This window comes from Artemia sp. Qi Xiang Cuo, chromosome 18, assembly GCF_049724085.1.
Source record: "Artemia sp. Qi Xiang Cuo chromosome 18, ASM4972408v1, whole genome shotgun sequence".
Taxonomy (NCBI): Eukaryota; Metazoa; Arthropoda; class Branchiopoda; order Anostraca; family Artemiidae; genus Artemia; species Artemia sp. Qi Xiang Cuo.
In genome coordinates this window covers 14307587-14329506 of record NC_142811.1, presented here as the reverse complement: position 1 = coordinate 14329506, position 21920 = coordinate 14307587, and the positions used below count along the sequence as shown (strand labels likewise).

The 21920-nt window shown below is 36.9% G+C and overlaps 1 protein-coding gene across 2 annotated transcripts in view; it reads left to right on the top strand.

Moving 5' to 3' along the window:
* The first annotated feature begins 1423 nt into the window (after positions 1–1423).
* Positions 1424–21920, top strand: part of LOC148941226 (fatty-acid amide hydrolase 2) — a 322168-nt gene continuing 301671 nt past the window's right edge. For both annotated transcript variants that reach the window (XM_089104464.1, XM_089104463.1), the window contains exons 1-2: positions 1424–1723; positions 19877–20096. In XM_089104464.1, the coding sequence (XP_088960590.1) occupies positions 1538–1723; positions 19877–20096 (406 nt within the window). In that variant the 5' untranslated portion in view covers positions 1424–1537. The remainder of the gene's footprint in view (positions 1724–19876; positions 20097–21920) is intronic.

The window sequence follows — 21920 nt, the reverse complement described above, 5'->3', positions numbered from 1 at the left end:
CTCCTCTTTTTAAAATTTCTGCTCTGATCTTTGGGCTCATTTCCAATATTACGCTGCAGCTTTTTCCTTTTTCCACAATGGCAACCACTTCTAAGATTTCTCCAGTAGTAATGAGATTTATAAGATCTGAATTACTTTGTTCTATAAATTCTTTGCACTCTGATTTACTTTTAAATATAGGAGTGTCATTCACAAGCATTCTTGGCAGGCGTTTTTTCACTTCCCTCAGAGTATATTTTAGTGCTGCTGAATTTTCATTGAAAACACAAAGAGCATTGTTAAAATCTTGTTTTGAAGTAAGTTCAACAATAGTTTAACCTTCTCGGTCTTGTTTGTTGTTTTTTTTAGCTGAGAATTTGCTCATATCTCTTCTGATTATTTTGCTAATATTTTGCACAATTTTTGCTGGGGGGTCCCTCTTTTTGATATGATCAATACCCTCATTACTACTAGGCTCAACAATGATAATAAATGTTTCAGGACCTTTCAAAACGCTAGAGTATGGTCTACGATCTTTAGAGGAGGATGAGGCCACTCTGTCTTTATTTTCAAATTTTTGCTGTAATTTAATTATGTTTTGAGGATTATCATTCTCGTTGTTGCGCAGGAGATTTGCGTTTTTTTCTAATAGCTGATGAAATATGAATTGAACTCACTCACAAATTTCATATGCATAGCCCTCACCTCTTGGAATTTTTTTTAACCTTGGTGAGAATTTATTTTAAAGCAGTAATTACATCACCAATACTTGTTTCATTTTCTACACCTAACTGCACAAGGGTCTCATCAATAGTTGGACTATCTAATAAATTTTCCGTTATTAAAAGCACTAGCAAAATGTTTACAGAACGGGTATCAGAACCAAACTCAAAGTTCTACCTTATTAGGCATTCTGAAAATTTGGTTTCAAAAACCTCCCTACTCCCTAGCTTTCCACAACGATTTGGTCAAATCAGGACGGATTCTTGGCAAGATTTTTAAATGAATAAAAGGATGACTATGGAACATCAAAATCTCTGTTGTTTCGACTGAATTTCTTTCTATTATTTGTTTCCTATGCCTCTTTGCAGTATAAGGACTAAAGCGAGAGTCAAAATAGCCAATAATCTTCTTTTAGAACTTATCCTCATCCACGCTGATAAATTTGTTTGAAAAAATTGTCTTAAAACGTAGTGTTTTCTGGACTACCGTTCGAAGATATATGGACAGATTTCCGCGATGTCTATCTAAAGGAACCATGGGCCGCAAGAAACGCATGCGTTCCTCTGGAAAACGCAATCCGCAGCGGTTTTCTGCAGATCCGTGCTCTGTGTGAATATAGGGTGAGTCCAGACTCTGAACTACGTTAGCTAATTTATGGCTTCCACTTCTGTTGCAAATAAAATAGATGTCTCTAATACCATGAATCTTTGAATAGGGAATACGTGACCAAACCTAGCACATAACCTGTTGGAAGCTGAAACTTGTTCATGTTTGATAACCTGTTGGGTTTATTTTAGAATCAAGGTGCCTATTTTCAGAAGACGAAGAACCAATAATGAAAAGATTCACTAAAATACTTTTAGTGGTCTTTCGAATACTATTTAGGACATGGGACTTAGCTGCAAACTTTATATTTCAAAAAGTCATTTATCCTAAACCTAAAAGAGAACTCCCAGAAATCAATGATTTAATTCTTCTTGATAGTGCAACTTCATTAGCAGCCAAAATCAGGCATAGAAAGGTTTGTTTCTAATTTTACTTTACTTAAGTTGGGTGCTACCAACCAAGAGCCTTCTGAAATTTGCTAAGCTAGGTCTACTTGTTACAGGGTAGTGTGTTCCCTCTGGGGGTATAGATATATGGGTAAATTTCTAGCAAATCATATTATTGAGTTAGGAATAAAGTGAATACACCATTTGATGCCTTTTTTTATGCTGATTACAAATATAATAATCATTTCAATCGGAAAATAATTCCAGCCCCCCCCCCCTATATATGCCAACTCAGGGTTAGGTTAGGTTGTAGAAATATATACCCTGAATTGGCATATATAGGGGGGGGGGCTGAAATTCATTTCAACACAGCTCTCACTAAGCTCACAGACATGAAACACCCAATGTACATACTAGGCGAATTCAATTTCCCAGAAATCAAATGGTATGAAAACCAAGCATCTAATCATCCCTTTGCCAGTATGCTCAAAGACCATTGTCTGACTCAGTTGGTAAATGGACCAACCAGATTCCGCAAAAACGCAAAGGAAAACACCCTGGACTTAGTGATAGCCTGCAATCCTGAGACATTCTATCAACTAAGGTCACTCCCACCACTAGGTAAAAGCAACCACATCACTCTACTTGTCCAGCTGAACCTGAATCAAACAGAACCACAGTACCATAACATAAAGGAATTCAGAAGGCTCAACAAATCAAAGAAACAAAGAAACAGTTAGCCAGGTGGATTGGACTTGCTTGCAGATGGGAGAGACCTGTGACCAGAAATTTGAACTGTTCTGAGACATCATGATTTGTAGTGCTGAAATCTCAACCAAAACAAAGAAAAACTGTCAGCTGCAAACACTACGACATATTAACCGTAAGCTGAAGTGGCTGATGAATATTAAGAGTCAAAAATTTAAGAAAGTCAGAAAATTGGACCTTGGACACACAAAGCACTAAGATGCAATAGAGCAGGACCAGAAACAAACTCCGCAATGCAACAAGATACGCTGAAAGAGAACATGAGAAAAAGATTACAAGTGAAGCAAAAACAGCTCCTAAAAAATTCTGGAAACACGTCAACTCCAGACTCACATCAAGGAAACAAATACCAACCCAGGTCAACAAAGACGGATCAAAGGCCACAACACTGTCAGAAAAGGCAACTGCCTTCAACTCCTTTATCAACTCAGTTTTTAAACCAAAACAAGACGACCCAGCTGTCACAGAAGAGAGACTAACCCCTGAAATTACACTCACAAAAGAGGAAGTAATAAACCAACTTAAGAAACTTTAGACAGACAAGTCAAAAGGCTCAGATGGAATTGAGGCAGTATGGCTAAAGGAATGTGCTGAGTACATTGTTGAGTCACTGCTGGGGAGTTTCCGGACATCTATAGACAAAGGGGAGCTGCCAAAAATCTGGCGTGAAGCTATTGTTGTGCCGATCCATAAGAGAGGGGAAAGGGCAAATGCAGAAAATTACAGACCAGTATGTCTCAAGTCACTGGTCGGTAAACTAATGGAAGGGTGTATCAGAGACAGCATACTACATCATGTCCTGGAGAACAAGCTGATAAACCCAGATCAGTATGGGTTCCTTCCAAACAAAAGTTGTACCACACAACTATTAGACACGCTGAACAAATGGACCCAAGCTCTGGAAGAAGGCCCCAGTATCCTGCCAGTATTGTTTGATGTTGAAAAAGCATTTGAGAGAATCTCCCATCCACATCTCGTCAAACACCTACAAGATTTTGATCTCCAGCCACAACTACTAAACTGTGTTGAGTCTTTCCTGAAAAACCGAACGCAAAGAGTCAGGGTTGGTGAGACCCTTTCTGAACCAGCCAGACTGACAAGTGGAGTCATTAAAGATAGTGTTCTTGGGCCCCTCCTGTTCATACTATTTATCAACAAAATCTACAGCGGTATTTCAAGCTCTACCAAGACTTTTGAGATGACACTAAACTCTACAGAAAAATGGCATCACACATGGACGAAGTCATCATTCAAGCAGACATCGACAAACTGACAGAAAACCTGAAAAACCTTGGGCTAAACTTCAACACAAGCAAAACAAAAGTCAAACAGATTGGCAAGAGAAAAGAAACAGCCCCACAGTTAACTATAAAAAGTAGAACAGGTGCAAGGGTACCATTAGAGACAGTGGAATCAGAAAAAGACCTTGGAATCATTATTGACTCTCAGCTCAAGTTTCATAACCATACAAGCAAAATAGTTTCAAATGCCTCTCAACTCACTGGTCTCATTAGGTGGAGCTTTAAGCATCTCGACCAGCAGACCTTTGCAAAGCTGTACAAAGGGTTAGTAAGACCTACTATTGAGTATGGTAATGTTGTATGGGGGCCTCACTATAAAACAGACTCAGCCAAGATAGAAAAAGTTCAAAGACAAGCCACAAAGCTTCTTCCAAGCTTCAAAGAGATGAGCTACAAAGAGAGGTTACAGAAACTGCAACTTCCAACACTCAAGTACAGAAGAAAAAGAGGAGACCAAATCCAGATGTACAAAATGAAAAACAAGTTGGAAAAACTTAGCTTTGAAAATTACTTTCAGCTCCCCAAAACCCAGACTACACGAGGTCACTCGGTAAAGGTGTTCAAACCCCACGCCCTAAATAAATCAAGAGCCAATTTCTGGAGTGTAAGAGCTGTAGACGACTGGAACAGTCTCCCAGAAAGTGTTGTGAAAGCAGACACCCTAAACACATTCAAAAATGGACTCGACCAATTCTGGAAAGAACACATGTACACATACAACTCTTAAAACATCTGACTTTAGTGACTTAAAACTGTTAACACATAGGAAGCCAAAAAATACACCACACTTCACTCACAAACACTTATCATGGAAACCTGCAGAATTTCAGATAGCCAAGTATCAGAGAAACAAGACTTGATGAACCAACTGACAGCCATCTAGAGAGTGCCATAACAGGGATGTTTCCCTAAAGACACTAAGGATCCTGTAAGTTAAAATACATTATCTAGGATTATTGTGCATATTATCACGTAAGAATTGTTTTCTTAATATGTCTCCTTACATGATGGACTGCTCATATTCTGAAAGCCTGTCTTCAAAAATAGTCAAGTTTTCTGAATAAAACTTTCAGGAAGGAATCCAGGGCCTAAAAAATATTCTGGGAGGGCCCCTCCAGGCTCAAATTGGCTCAAACTCCCCCTCCCCCCCCAGGAATTTGACAAAATTACACCCCTGGGTAGAAATAGGACTGTTGGGAAGGAAACATGTTAAGAAAATAATTCTTACTTCACATTATCAAGAATAATTATAGTTAACACACTTTACTGCTACTCCTTTATGCTTTACCTGCCCCTTAATGTGCAATTATATAGCAAAAATTATATATTTCCCATATGCATCTCATTAGGTGAGTGGTTGAGGGGTGGTGATGCTTGGGACACAATTGCAACAGCTGGGGTTATATTTTAGAAGAAGTCCAATAGTGTTTTTGTTTTTTTCCATCTGATTTCTGTCCTGTAAGTAACCTTAATTTTCTGCTAAATTAAACACTGCAATAACAGAATTATTGTTTTATTATTTGGTGAAAATTTGAATTTTTTACATTTTCCTTGTTACATCATATTTAATTACATCCAAGCTTGGTAAAATTTTTTGAAGATAATTTTAGGGATGTTTACATTAACTTGCTTTCTTAAGGACAATCATACTATTCAATGCAACTTTCAATGCTCTTTCAAATAATTGCTATCATTGCAATTCCATTTTAAAGTCCATCTAAAGTGATACTTTGACAGAAAACAAGCTAAATTACACAGTGCTTTCATGCAGCAAAATTAAATAGCCCAGACAAAGCAAAGTTGAAAATAAACAAATCAGATAAAAAAAAGTTGAGCTGGCCTTACTGATAAGTGCCAAGTTGTACATTGTTTTCAAAGAAAAAAAAATTGAATACCAATAATAATAAAAAAAACAAGCTTGTTAGTATTGTTTCTGCTTGGATAGGTCTCTAATCAGCATTTCTAGAAAAGATAGCTACTAGTTCAGTTACTCTTTTTTGTAAACGCACCACATTAGGAGTTGAACCCCCCCTCCATTGCAATCTCCCTGCCATATGAAAAAGAGAATTTGTCAAAAAAAAAGTCAAATGAAGAAAAAAATTGAATTTGAAATCAAAAGAAGTCTAATCATTACCCTAATTACCATGAAGTATTTCTGATGGCTCAGATTAAAAACATTTAACAGTTATTTATCTTGCATCCCTGCTTAAATCATAATATTACATTGTCTCTGCCTAAATCCTATTCCACACTTTTAGCAGGGCTCCAAACAATTAAGATGGCTTTAGAAGTTTCATTGAAACCTGACTAGAGATAATGTTCTGGTTTTGACTGATCCTTACTTGCTGTATCTCTGCTGGGCTCAGTTCATTTTTTCTGACCCTGATTTAGACCTAAATGCAATTTGTGAATTTTCTTGCAAGTTATTAAGCAAAAGAAAAGAACTTAAGGTTCAGCATGTCCCTAATCACAAGGGAATCAAATGGAAGGATACTGAAGATCCACAATTTCTTCAGAACAATTGCTCAAACACAAGGGCCATTTAGCTAGAATAAGAAGCTTTTTTAAAGGTGCTTCAAAGCTTTAGCATAAAGAGATAAATTTATCATATTTACCATTATTTGGGATAAAATCATGTAAGCAACTTTTTTCTACATTTACATGTAAGAAATATTACCCTAACAGCCTTGCATATTTAAATAGCCACATTTCTTATATCATATACTATACATGTTATTTTCCATCTATTTATAAAAGCACCAAATAAAAGTAAAAAAGTAGTTTGTAACACTTTAATGACATTGGTTCACAAAGCACTGGATCATAATAGCAGAAGATTCAGTCACTTTCAGTCATTAAGACTGTCTCCAACAGGATTCGCTTGCAAATCTTGTCAGACTCAAGATTTCTCCTCTCCTTCAGACTCAGATTCTGATTCAGGTGACTGGGCCTGTTCCCAAGCCTCCCCAACAAAAGTTCTGGATAGGGCCTTGAGCATTATACATCAATTTCTACCTCCAACCTTTCCCAAGCTCAATGAATATTAATGAAGGAAGCAGAGGATTAAGTTCATCAACTTTAGCCACTACGAGTGATATAAACCCAAGTTCAGGAACTGTACCTGACCCCAATATCACCTCTATTCAACCTAATTATAATGCTGACCTTGAGAACTCAATCAGAGATGCCCGAATTTGTTTTGAAAGTACTGAAGTGATTCTCACTAATAATAAGGGCTTCTCTGCAAATGATCGCAAATGTGCTAATATAATTTTGGCAGGTATTTGCAAATTAGGTGATAAATGTCATTTTGGACTTGATCGTGCTCTAAGCAAGCTGCATGAAAAAAGTATTCCTGATAATAGTGCTATAAAAAATTGCAAGTTTTTTAAGCAAGGAAATTGTAAATTAGGTCCAAAGTGCCCCTATAATCATGGATCTATCACCCGTAACTTCAAAAAACAAAATGAAGCTAGTCCAGGAGTGTGTTCTCGATTTTTATATAACAAGTGCGACCAAAAGAAGTGCTCGTTATTGCACTTATGTCGTTTTTACCTCACTGGCAAGTGTACTAAAAAAAAGTTTAATTTTTACCATGTTTCTTTATGTAAGTTAGCATCAAGTGGTTGTTGTTTTGGCTGTGATAGCCTGCATATTTATGTCCCCCCTTCTTTCTTACGAAATAAATCGAGCCGCAAACAAAAAAAAAGTGCACAAACTTGGGCAGTCCCAGCTGTTGCTATTCAAGAATTCAACCCTGGAAAGCCCCTTTTTTTAGGCAGCACTACAGACCCCAGGCTTCCCTCCTTAATTACCCCTCATTACCTACCTCTATCCTTTACAAAGCAACATGCCCCAGGCATCCTCTACCCGAAACGCCCCTCCAACCCGAAATTTTACTCACGACCAGTCAAATCATCATCACAGACGTTACTGCACCAAAACCCTCCCACAGTCCCCTCTTACTCATATCCCTCCCAGTCACAAGCCCCCTTGCATACCCTACCCGCTCCATGTGCCCAAGATGCTGTTGACTGGTTCTGGCCTCCATCCGTCATTTGCCAAAGCAAATCCAACCTCCCTCCTCCCAGAAAGTTCCCCCCCCACTTCCATTTCCCAGCACCTTCTTACCTTCCCATCTCCTCCTTTCCTCCCTACCAAAAATCCTCCCGATTCAACTACTTCTTACCCTATATCCACGAAACCCCGCCTGTGACCCATCGTTTTACCCCGCGTGCCCACCCTACCAGTGTGACTCGGGTCTGAGACCTTTTGCATTTAATAATTGTCTTGTATTAAATACTAATTGTTCGCACTTCCAGACAACTGAAAACAAGTCGCACCTTCCTCATCATGCTTTGTCTGTATCCTCGCCCTTCCTTCCACCTCCAAATCCCCAAGGTAAATACTTCTCTTACCCTACTTTTCTGCAGGATCATAATATTAAATTGAAACCCCACCTAGGAAATTCTCAAACACACCAAGTATCCCTGTCAAGATTCTCCAATCGGTTTGTTTTTCCTAAATTTTTAGTTACTAATGCTGAAAGTCTTGATTTTGAAAATCTTACAGAACTCGAGTTGCTTTCAAAATCAAAACTAATCGACATTAGCTATTCCGGAAGTACAGTCCCATGACCCAGGGTCTCTGTACCTGACAAATTATACGGAGTTTATTAAACTCCGTCCTTTAGACCACCCACTTGGAAAAAAAGGTGGCATTGTTTTGTTCTTTACTAAGAGTAACCTTTACCCAAAGCTGATTCGAGTCCCTAGTTTATCCGAGTATGATGACCAACTATAAAAACACTAATTAGAACCAAACTGAAGCTTTACAAAAATTTTAGACCAGATGAAGCCAATGAACAAAGAAAATCAAGTATAAAAAAAATTAGCAAATTGGCAAAATTATGCTCCCAAAATAAGATCGAAGCATTGTTTACTAATAGACCAAAAAACTAGTATGCAGAGGTTAAAAAGCTATGTGGCAGGAGGTTTGAACAGCTTGGCTTCAGTCAACCTGAGTCCCCTGATATTACTGTCAATAATCTCAATAAATTCCTTTCTTTTATTGTCCAAAGCCTTCCACCACTATCTGACCAATTACCTTCAAGAGCCCTTGACCGTTATTTACCCTCTGTTTCCCCGTCTGAGATAGAAAGAAGAATTCAGAAACTAAGAAAGACAAGTATTTGTCCTTTGGATACCCCCTTTCCTCTTATTAGTGCCTTCGGTAATTTCTTGTCTAAGCCCTTGTCTTTCCTGTTTAACAAAATTACCGAGTCTGGGCAAATTCCTACAATTTGGAAACAGGGTTTCATAACCCCTTTGAAAAAGAAAAACTGAAAGCCTGGTTTTGAAGGCGTTCAGCCTATAACTCCTACTCCTATTTTCTCGAAACTTTATGAAGGATTACTTGCAGATTGGCTAAAGGAAAAAATCCTACCTCTTACTGACTTGAAACAATTTGGGAACCTAAAATCCACCTTTACTTCCCATTACATCGTTTATCTTATTGATCACATCGGGAAAACCCTTGAAAAGCCTAATTCCTGGCTAAATTTAATTTCCATTGACCATCAGAAAGCATTCGACCTTGTTAACCACAGTATTTTAATTGAGAAACTTGTTAACGAGTTCAATATTGATCCCTTACTGGTGAAATTAGTTGCCTCCTTATTAACAAATAGATTGCAAGTTGTCAAATACCAAAACCATTATTCTAATCCTCTACCTGTCCACAATAGCATACCCCAAAGTACTCTCCTTTTTTCAGTAATGATCAACAGCCTCACAAAGGAATTTCCTGACCGATGTAAATTTGTTGATGACCTAACGTTTGTTGAAACTTGCTTTAGAAATTTAATAAGTGACCCTATGAGTATCCTCAATGAAATTGGAGACGAGGACTTAGACATGACAGTAAACGCCTCTAAGTCCATGATAATACCCATTTGTTTCCTCAAATCATCGCCCTATTTTCTTAATCCTATCCCTCCTGAAATTTCTGTATCTTCCTTAAAATTACTTGGCGTCACAATTTCTTCTAATTTAAAGTGGGATGTCCTTGTTAAAGATATCCATAGAGGTAATATGTGTATCTCCCTCCTTAAGCTCGTAAATAAACTTAGTGTCCCTCCTGCCCATTTCTTAAGGATTTACACGTCTTTTGTCCCCCCGCATGTAGAATATGCTAGTCCAGTTTGGCACCTTGGTATATCTCACGAAGAATCGGAAAAAATCGAATCAATTCAAAAAAGGGCCTTGCGAATAATTTTCAAAAAAGGCAAGGTGCCATATTCTCTGCTCCTAAAAAAAGCTAGTCTGAAAACCCTGGAGCAAAGGAGGGTTTCGTTGTGCCTCCGTTTCGCAAAAAATGCCATAACAAACCCTCAGAAGGCAAGTATTTTCCCCAAACGTCACTCCTCATCCAGATTACGGCCGCCTCTAGTTGTTTCTGAGCCCATCCCTGCTTTGTCCCTCATTCGCTGCGTTACTTCCAGATCTGAAAGAATTTTTATCCCCTTCATTACATAAAAAATAAATAAAATTTCTCAATAGTTTCTTTCCCCCCCCCTCTTTTTTGTTTTTTAGTTGATGGTACTGCCCAGGTTCTTGCACTCATTTGCTTGCCCCCCCCCCCTGTTTTTTTTCCAGTTTTTATTGTTTTTAACTCTTTTATTTATTTACTGTAGTTGAATTATTGACATTTTCTTAGTATCCCTTTTAATTTAAAGGCATATATGTCTCACTCTAAGTTTAGTTTGACTAGTTTTTAATGCATTTATGTCTCGCTGTAAGTTTAGTTTGACCAGTTTTTATCTTTTTAATTTTTTAATTGACTTTTTACAGTTTTAATTATTGACTTTTAAATGATTGTTCATTATGGTTTTCTCTATTTTGTTGTTGTTCTTTGCATTTTTAGTGTAACCATTTATATTGTCGACTCCAAAGTCCGAATTCGGCCCTTTGTGGGCTTGTGATAGAGATTTTTTTTTGAAATAAAATATCTTATCTTATCTCTTGTTTAGAACTAACTGTGTATTTATCTGAAGATTCTTTCAAAACAACTGCTGAAACACAAGGGCTGTTAAACTCGAATACAAATTTCTTAAAGACACTGTTGTCAGTAACAACTCATTTGGTAGCAATTGGTTGAAAAGCAGGCTAAATATTAAAAAGGGCACTGGAACTTTCAATTTTCAATTGACTGAGCCCCCTCCAAAGTTTATTTGACAACCTCTTCCACAGGAAGTACCTCTGGGAAAAAATAAATGAACAAATATTTATACTTTGAACCCTTATGGGTCTTTTGAACCCTTATGGGCCTTTACATAGACAATGCTATACAATTGCTTATGGCTTAAACAGGAGAGTAGAAATTTCAATTTCCCTTATAATGAGGATCTGGAATTATCCAGGTGTAAAATGGGGGGATTTCCCTGGGGTAGGAGCTAATTCTTCCACAGATAATATTTTCCAGGTGGGGGGGGGGGGTAAACCCTGGATCCCGAGGGGAAAAAAGCATGAACACAAGATTTCTGTGGGATGTGAAATTTAAGACAAAAATGAGGATATTGATTCCACTTTGGTCCTCCACATTGAAACTCCAGATCCTTTAGTTCTTTTTGATGAGGCAACTTTTATATCTGAAGCAAATGACTTCCCACATTTTTAGGAAAGCAATTGAAATTAAAAAACTCAGAAACAGAGACCTTGCTTTAAATAGAGATATTGGAAATACTCCTGTAAACCCAATTCACAATAACTTAAAATTAAAGGATTCAAATAATTTTTTTCCTTAAGTTTAAATTAACATCACCTAAGTACACTTTTAATGTAAATTAGGTCAGTAGACAAGCTAAGTCAATCAATAAGCAGAAAATTCTTGCCCAATCTAAATGGAAAATAGTATTTCATATATTCTAGCTTGGTTTGTTTGATTCAGTCTTTCTTCTGCTCTGTTAAGAGTTACTAGGGTATATAGGAGTGCTATTATTGATGTTAAAAGTAAAGATCACCGTCTGACAGGGTTAATTTAAAGCTGAAATTTCGGAAGGGTAACTACCTCCTGGGAAGTTATGATGTTGGTAGACTCTAGGATGAGAATTTGAGAATTACTTTCCAGGAACTGTTGAATTCTAAACTGGAGAGTTTAAAATTTGACAACGTAGAAAATGGATGAAATAATTGTAGAAAACAATTTTTGAAGTTGCTGGTGGTGTCTTTAAGAAGAAAGTTAGGACTACAGCTAGTAATATTAGTGAAAATGCTTTATGTTTAATAGACAGGAGAAGGGGTTTGTACAAGAATTATCTGAGTATAGATCATATGAAAATAAGAGAAATGCAAAGAGAGTGGAAAAAGTATTAAAATATGAACTAAGGAGGTGTGAAGTGGAGGCCATGGATATAATTGCCAAGGATCTGGAAGATGCAGCTAGACAACATAATGGTAAAATATTGTACTGGCATGTTAATAAATTGGGAGGGAGTAGTCAATCAGCACTTGTCCCAGCTAAAGATAGGAACAGGGCCACAATTAGTGATAAAGATAGAGTTAAAGAGAGATGGGCAGAACATTTTGAGAATGTGCTAAACCGAGATAGAGATGCAGGAAAAGATATAAAGGAAAATGAAGAAGTTTGTGATACCTCGGATGTGAAGGAAGATGTGTTTTGTGAGGAAGAATTAGCAACAATACTAAAAGGATTAAAAAATAATAAGGCTTCAGGTGGCAATAGTGTGGTAAATAAGTTTCTCAAACATGGTGGCCCTGAGGTTAGAAACGAGTCATTGAAGATTATGAATGTGATTTTTGAAAAAGGGGAAAATCGAGGCATTAGCCTGGTCTCTCTGTAGGTAGCAAATTACTTAGTAATATGATACTTTTTAGACTGAGAAATGCTGTAGACAAAATTGTAAGAGAAGAACACTGAGTGTTTAGAAAAGGTAGAGGATGTGTCAATCAAATTTTCACTCTTAGGTTAACAATTGAGAAGTGCCTCAGTTATCAAACACCTTTGGTCCTCAGTTTTATAGATTATGAGCAAGAGTTTGATTCTGTCGATAGAAGAGGTTTAGCAAAGGTCTTATCCTTGTATGGTATACCAGATAAATACTTTAAAGTGATTAGTGTTATGTACTAGAATAACACTGCTGCAGTTAAGGTAGGAAATGAGGTTAGCAGCTGGTTTTGTATTAAATTAGGAGTTAATCAAGGTTGTGTTTTACCCCCATTTATATGGATCGTTTTGATGGATTTTATCTTAAGAAGATCAGGAACCCCAAGGGGAGAACATGAAATCCAATGGGGAGGGAAAAGTCTCCTGGACTTAGATTATGCTGATGATTTAAGCATTGTAGATGAAAATGTGATCAAAATGAATGGACTTTTAGAAGTTTTGCGAGTTCAATGTGCTAGAATAGGCTTGAAAATTAATGTTATGAAGACTAAGTCATTAAGGCTAGAAATAAGTGAAGATGAAAAGGTGACTTTGGGTAACCAAAAGATTGATTAGGTGGACAGCTTCACTTACCTTGGTAGTATTATTAGTAAAGACGGTGGGAGCAGTGAAGATGTTAAAAGTAGAATAGCTTTCAAATATTTTGCTGTTTGGTTTGATTGGTCGCATGTTGTTGTGAGTCTTTTTTCTTTTATATATTTTTTCTTGCTGAGGACGGCCTCTGGACATAGGGCCGAAATATTCATTCAAATTATTTTCACTGTTTTAAAAAAGAATTCCCTATTGTTATTCGTGTTTTTGCTGTTTGAGGTAGAATATCCAAGCCTCAAGGTGTTTTTTTCACAGTTATAAAAAGTTTGGAAAAATAGGAAGAAAAGTCTAAAAACCAAGATTAGAATATTGGAAGCTACAGTGATGACAGTGGTCAAACATGGCTCTGAAGCATGGGCACTCCGAAAAGCAGATGAAGATTAGCTAGATGTTTTCCAAAGAAATTGCCTACAGATTGTTCTGGGTACCTGATTGACTGACCATATTTCAAACAGTAGGCTGTACAAAACGTTCGGTTCAATCCCGCTTTCTAGGGCTATAATGAGAGAAAGGTTGACATGGCTAGGGCACGTTCTATGGATGAAGGATGACAGTTTACCAAAGATTGTCCTTTTTGGCCAACCGTCTAGGGCTAAACGGAAAATAGGTTGTCCGCGGTTGGGGTGGGAGGATGTTATAAAGAAAAATTTAAAGGAAATGGGAACTTCCTGGGAGGCTGTAAGGCGGGAGGTTTTGAATAAATGGCGATGGAGGAGGAGCATGCGTAACTGTTTGATGTTTCGAACGTCTCTGGCGGCTTGATGTAGAGGTGAGTTGTTAGTAGTAGTAGTGGTCAAAAGTAACTTCAAAAAGTTAGTTATTCTTCTTTTTTTGAGCTCTGAAGACAGCTGGGTGGAAGTTCCTGACGAAATATCTGCTTCTGTCATTTTTGCTTCTTTTCTGTGCACTTGCCGAGATTACCCTCGTTTTCTTGGCTATTTAATTTTATAATTTTTTTTCTTGTTGGTCATAGGCTATGTCAATCCTGCTTGTAATCCTTTCTGTCTTTAACAGCTGACTCATTCTGTCTTTAATATAGACTCTTACCCATCATTACCCAGTTTAGTCTTACCTATCATAGGCTTTGAGCCTGAGAAAATTTGCCTGATTTTCAAAAAAGGGGGAAAAACCCCCCAAAAACCATAGAACCTTAATGAAAATGGCACCATCAGATTCAGTGTAACTCTACTGTTGAGGTTTCAAGCTCTTATATACAAAAACGTGAAATTTTGTATTTTTTGCTAGAAGAAAGATCACGGACGCGTGTTTATTTGTATTTTTGTTTGGGTGTTGTTTTTCTCAGGGGTGATCGTATTGACCCATTGGTCCTAAAATATCGGGAGAGGGCTCATTTGAATGGAAATTAAAGTTCTAGTGCCCTTTTTAAGTGACCAAAAAGATCGGAGGGCAACTAGACCCCCTCCCAGGCCCCTTTTTCTCAAAATCGTCCGATCAAAATTTTGAAATAGCTATTTTTTCAGCATAGTCAAAAAGTCAAATAACTATGCCTTTGGAGATATCATGACCCCCCAGCCTCTGGGGAAAGGTATTTAAGTTATAGAATTTGCCCATTGTTTACGTATAATGCTTGTTACTGGGACCTATGCATACATTTTTTTTAAGGCGGGGGGGGGGGAGACGAATTTTATGATGAGAGGGGATTTTTCATGGGGAGAATTTTCCATGGGAAGGAAAGTTTCAAGGGGGCGAATTTTTCAGAAGAAATTTTACACTAGGGGAATTTGCCAGAATTCCTATACGAAATTCTTCTTGTGTCTTGCTTTCTCATTGCCGACTCAATTTTACAAGTGGAGATGTTAAGGGCAATTGCCCGGGGTAATTTTCACCAGGATTGAATTGTCTAGAGAATATATTCATGGGAAGGTGGGATTTTTCATGGAGGTGGAGCCAAATTTTCTGGCATTATTTAAAAAAAAATCATCAGAAATTATATAAGAAAACAAGTTAATTCAACTGAAAGTAAGGAGCGTAAAGAGCGAGGTATTAAGGAGGATCAACCCCTCTCATATACGTAATAATTTCTGTTGTTTTAAGTTCTAATGCTGCTCCTCACTTTCAGTTGAAAAAAATATTTTTTATTTAATTATGCATAGATGCTGGACTAATTGCTAAAAAAATAATTTCAAAGCTTGTTTTATTTATCATTCTTGGGGAAACGTGATTTACTTAAGATAAAATGTCGCCACATAAATCAATGAAATGAAAGCACAATATATGAAACCGTACTATTTAATTCATTATTAAATGTATAAATTTATAATAAATAAATAATTTTATTAACTTGAAAAGTTAATAAATTATAGTATCAATAAAATAAAACGAAAAGGAGGTAATCTTCCTTTCTCTCTTTAATTCCACTTTTTTTTTTATACAATTGTGCTTTCTTTTTTAAACAAGGCAATATTAGTAGCACAGTTACTAGCCTAGTGCTGAACCAGCTTGAAAAAGGCTTTCCATACTTATATACTTTTTCTTATATAGATCTAATAGTATGTCTTATCTTTTCTTATGTCCCTGTAGGCTATGTTATGTAAATGTAGGTCTAGGCGCTTACGCGAATTTATATTTTGTATTTTAATTTTGTATACTATGAAAAAGTACAAGCTACAAGATATAAATACAAATTATTGAAAAAGTTCAAGTTCAATTATTGAAAAAAGAAAAAGTTCAATTATTGAAAAAGTTCAAATTATTGAAAAACTTCAAAAGAAGCTCGGGAGGGAAAATGTCGTTCAAATTGTATACAGTCAACCCCACGGCAACACTGAATACAGTTATCAGTGTTGAACAAACTTGAAAAGGTATAAATACTTGTATATTTTTTTTTGGCTTTTATGATGGGCATCATATGATGATGTAGGTCTAGGTGCTTATTTTTTAATATTTTTATTTTTAATATTGTTATAATATTTTGTCATATTTTAATTTTGTAATAAAAAATTAAAAACTATAAAACGTAAATGCAAACTGTTGAAAAATAGTTTGCAAAAGGAGTTGGAGGATATCGTTAAAAAGTGGCACAGAAGATGAAAATGAACCACCTAAATTTGTCTTCTCGTTCTGTTTTTATCTTTTATTTCATGAGCACAAGCTGAATAAGGGGCAAAAGACGGAGGTAGGGGGATTAAAATAATAAAAGAAAAACGAGGCTTAAATTATGGTGACTATTCTGCTTCAGAATTGTGTTTCTTTTTTTTTTATCATCCCTTGCAGTATTTACGATGTTGCATAATGTCCTCTGACGTCTGCTAATCTGAGAAAGGCATTTACAGTATGTCATTTTGACATCTAAATTGTTCAAATCTTGGCGAGAATTCCTTGAATTCCCGCTTGACGCAATATTTATGATTGTTTAACTAGAAGTCTGCTTTTTAGTTTCTCCTTGTTTCAAGACATTAAGTTTGAAAAGCTTTTAAAGATAATGATTTTCTTGCTTGCTTTGCCAAAGATTTTAAAATATATACATCAGTAAAAATACTGAAAAATCTTTGAGATAGTTAATCTGCTTGTCGTATACATCATTTTAGAGTGCCCTACGGATTTTCTGTGTATCACAAATTAGAAATTAGATCCAATTAGAAATTAGAATTAGAAATATTCTGGAGTAGACAATTAAAAATTAGATCCAATAACATAGACATAGGGAAGAGTACTGTGTATCACAAGTGGACATTGTTCTTATACTCAGCGTATTCTCTGACTCTTTTGACCTTACATGAATGGACATGACATAAAAGAAGTGACACGTTTCTAAATATGTTAGGTTGTGGAGAGGAGGAGGTGTGTTGCAAGGGACAAAGAGCCTCATAAGTATGTAATTGAAGTGTTTTGATTCAGGACGTGTTTGTTGCACAATTATACCCCTGATTGATAATCAATGAGCTTCTAAACCCTAAATACCGTTTTCAGTAAAAAAAAATATGGGTGGGCATTGAAGCGGATACGGGTCTAAGAGCACCGGTTTAAGCCCTTTAATGCAAAGATTAAAAATCTTAATGTTTATTTAGAAAGAAGGTAAGAGGTGGGGAGGAGGGTACACATGCCCAAGGGTACCGATCTAGGCCCTTTACTTGTACACATTGAAAGTCTGATTTAAGCAAAGTGTGACATGTCCTTTTACTAAAATGTATCTAAGAAGCCTCTTTTTATATGGATCATTTTCGTAAATGGTGCCTTTGTTGTCGTGTTTATGATGTCGCCCCTGGAGGTGTATTTTTGGAATTTACGACCTTTCTCAATAAAACTTAGAATTTGGGGTTGAATGAGACTTAACCTAAATTTCTATGAACATTCGAAAAGAAGAAGATTGTTGGAACCATGTCGCCCTTGGAGGCACAAAATTCCTTTCTGATCTGATTAAAATGAATGTAAAGAAATCTTGATTTGGTGCCTTTCGGGACCGCGGGGCGCCCCCCAAAAAATATGTCAGATGCGTCACTACTTTCCAATTCTTAACTAGTGGAAATGACGGAAAAGTTTACAGAATATGCCCCGAGGGGCTACACCGTGCGTGCAGAAAATTCTCTAATTTACCTGTTTTAACGTAAAGGCTTCATAGATACATTTTAGTAAAGATGTAGCCTATCCATGTATTCCAGGCCATAGGGGCCTCACAGGGGGCATAGGATGTTGTACGTATATACTTGCTACGTGCTTGAAAGCGTGTATGTTTCGTTTGAATTAATACATGGTCTTGATTTTGAACATATAATTATATTTCATCCCTTTTGACAATTAATCCCATAGGGAATGGCTCTAAATGAACTAATGCTCGTTGTTAGAAATTAATTTCATAAAAATAAACTATGCTAATGAATAACATTTTTGTGTGAAATTAAAAAAATAGATTTACAAGAAGCCTCCAATGCACAAAGTAAAATATTTAACTTTGGTAGTACACATGCAGACTTAATGTTACCGCTTTTACTACTCCTACCCTAGGTGTTCTTATCAGAAAAGTTCCTGCCGTAAATACTACCGACATCTATCCTACAACTGAGCGACTGCCAGTTTTTTACTCTTATCACGACTACTCTTACCATGACCATTTTCATCCTGACTATTCCTGCTATGACTTCTGCTTCAATGACTATTCCTAGTTGCGTGAAAACTTCTGACACGACTACTTCTCAGCATTGCCAACAGGGCGCAGTTGTACCGTTATGGCAGAATTTAGAGCTCCTGGTACAATGCCGTAAATCTGGATGTTTTATGGTACAAATCGAAATTTCGGGCTCCTTTTGGCAACAGACTGATTGCATTTGCCTGTTTAAGTATCGCCTTTATGAAAATTTTGGAACTCTTTAATGTTGCTTCTTACTTTCAGTTGAAAAAACTTTTTTATATTTAATTTCTGATCATTTTTTAATTAATACTGGGAAATCTGGCGCCCCCTTTATAAAAAATTCTCTTCCCCCATGAAAAATTCCTCCATGGATAGATCCTCTCACGTAACCCCCGACCCCCCACCAGAAAAAATCCCCCCTGAAAACGTCTCTATACTTCCCAATAGCAAATACTAAATGTAAACAATGAGTAAAATCCATAACTTGCAGCCCTTCCCCCGGGGACTGTGGGGGATTAAGCCATCCTAAAAGACATAGTTATTAGATTTTTTGACTATGCTGAACCAAATGGCTATATCAAAATTTTCATCCGGTGACTTTGGGAAAAATGAGCGTGGGAAGAGGCCTAGTTGCCCTCCAATTTTTGGGTCACTTGAAAAGGGCACTAGAAATTCTAATTTCTGTTTGAATGAGCCCTCTTGCAATATTCTACGATCACTGGGTCGATACGATCACCTTTAAAAAAAAAAAAAATGAGCATGCATCCATGATCTTTCTTCTGGCAAAAAATAAACAAATCCACATTTTGGCAGATAGGAGGTTGGAACCTCTACAGTAGGGTTCTCTGATACGCTGAATCAGATGGTGTGACTTCATTAAGATTCTATCACTTTTAGATTTTTCCCCCCTTTTTTCGAAAATCAGGAATTTTTTTCAGGCTCGTTAGTTTTGATGGGTAAGACTAAACTTGATGAAACTTATATATCTGAAATCAGCATAAATATCCGATTCTTTGATGTATATCTATTGGTATCAAAATTCCATTTTCGGTTACTATTTAGCCGGGTCACTCCTTACTTACAGTTCTTTACCACGAACTGTTTGATTTTATTCTGTATAAACTTTGGGTACCCATAACGGGTAATTGATCAAGGGTAGCCAAGACTTCAATATAGCTTATTGCAATTAATTTTTGCTGCTGGCACCCAATCAAAACCGTTCTTTTTCAAAGAGAATTGTTTTCATTGGCTGTACGTGAATGGATTTCATTGGCGGTAATGGATGAAAATCCATTTCAATCGATTACAATATTGCAATATTGCTAAAACCATATTTATTCTGGTTTTGTAAGAGCCAGAAAAACGCATTTAAGGCTACTATATTTTTTTTTTTTTTTTAGGAGGGGTGCTTTGGAAGAAGAAACCCTCTACCCGGATGTGCAAGTATGCTATTGTTGTTATTTTTATTGCAGGTAACAAGCGTAGAGGTTGTAAAATCTTTCATTAAGAGAATAGAAGCTGTTAATCCTCTGCTAAATGCTGTTGTAGACAAGCGATATGAAGAAGCTTTAAGAGATGCAGAAGCTGCTGACGAACTTCTCAATAGTGGAAGAAAAACAATTGAAGAGCTTGAACAAGACCTCCCTTTTCTTGGAGTTCCTTTTACTACTAAAGTGTCTGTAGCAGTAGAAGGTAACTGTAATCTATAGTACTTAAGTTACTCTGATTAAATTACCCTCAACTTTACTGTGGAGAGGGGAAGGGGGTAGGGGATTGAAGTTAAGGTGTGATGCGATTGCCCTTTTGGGCCTATAAACTCTGGAGCATCACAGAACAATAATCATAAGCTAATCACCGAGTTTGATCTTAATCGGGGTTTGATGTTTTGGTTGTTTCAGAGCATAGCCTATTTCTATCTCTGAGCAAATCATAGCCTTTGTCTGAGCATAGTCTCTATGCTACTATAAATAGATGACCCTTAAATTTTGTTTGGGGACGGGAAAGGATGGGTGTTTAAAGTTTAGGTAGGATAAGAGTGCTGTATTGGAACTATACACTTTGGGGTTTGACAAAACAGTAATGATGAAGCTAATCACCGAGTTTGATCTTTAATTGAGGTGGTTTTGACTCCTGGGAATCAGTATTTGAGATGAGGGGCCTTGATCTGAAAGACCGAGGCTTCGATAAGGAATTTTGCTCTCGGAATATTGTAATCTTACATGAACTAGTTTGAATGGAACCTAATTATTTAGAATCTGAAGTTAGAATAGTTACCACATGGCACACTGGCACTTTGAAGACCCCAATGGCTTACATCCCCATTCCCTCCTAATTACCCATCTTGAACGGTAAATCTCCGGTAAATGAACGGTAAATGCTTTGATTTTCAAATTAGCTTTTCGGTTCGATTGCCCACCCCTGGCAAGTATGTAAGACGCTGTTGCTCCCTGTTGCTCCACGTTCATTATATAGAGCTTCGTTCTCGAAACCTCGGGCAAAGTGTGAAAAAGTCTGGGATCCACCTTTTTTTTTTATTATTACAGGCTTCACGGCTCCATCACAAATGCTGATTTGCCGCTAGTCCTGGTAGTTACCTTATTTTCAAACACTGAGGTACTTTTTACACCTTCTCTTGAACGCGTCCAGGGAAGAATTTTTTGTGATTACCTCTGCCGGCAATCTATTCCATGTGGCAACCGATCGCCGGGTGAAACTCATTTTCAGATATTCTTGGCGGGGAGTACCCTGCTCAAGGTAGTCCTGACGAGCTGTACTTCGGCGAGCTGATCGCAAGGGCTTTGCTTTATCAGGAACGAGCTTCGATAGCTCCTCTGATGGAGGGTTATTCAAGTACTTATATAAAACTGACATGTATTCCACATCGAAACGTTCCTGGATCAGCTGTGGGGTTTAATTTTCGAGTTGCCAGAAGTTGCTGCACGCACTGCTCTATTTTGAATATGTTGGAGTGGAGCGATGTGGTTTTTTGGTGCACCAGCGTTTTGGTTTTGGCTTTTTTTCCCTGATTGCCTTTTCTGTTAAACCAAACTGGTTTAATGGAACTTAATACAATTAGCCGTTCCTATGACATTGCTGATATGTCCTTTTGATAACCTGTATATTCATATACTTCTTGAAATTTGTATCTTAATGCTCTTAGCCTTATAAGCAGTAAAAGTAGCGGTCGTAGAAATGTTAGTGGTAGCATGTACATAAGATACGATTTGTTGCTGAAAAACGGCTATCACAAGTCCAAAAGGGCCGAATTCGCACTTTAGCGTCAAATAAAACGAAAAAAGAACAACAAAAACAAACAATTAAAAAACAACAGAAAATTATAAAAGGGTCAATGTTTAATGCGTAAACATGTTAAAAACAAAAACAAATTAAACTCATAAAATTAGAAGGTCAATTTCAAGTCAGCAAAAATGCCAAAAAAAATGAAAACTCTTAAAATTAAGAAGGGGATAAAAAAATTAAAACAAAAACATAAGTTAGTTAGTGACTAAAAATGCA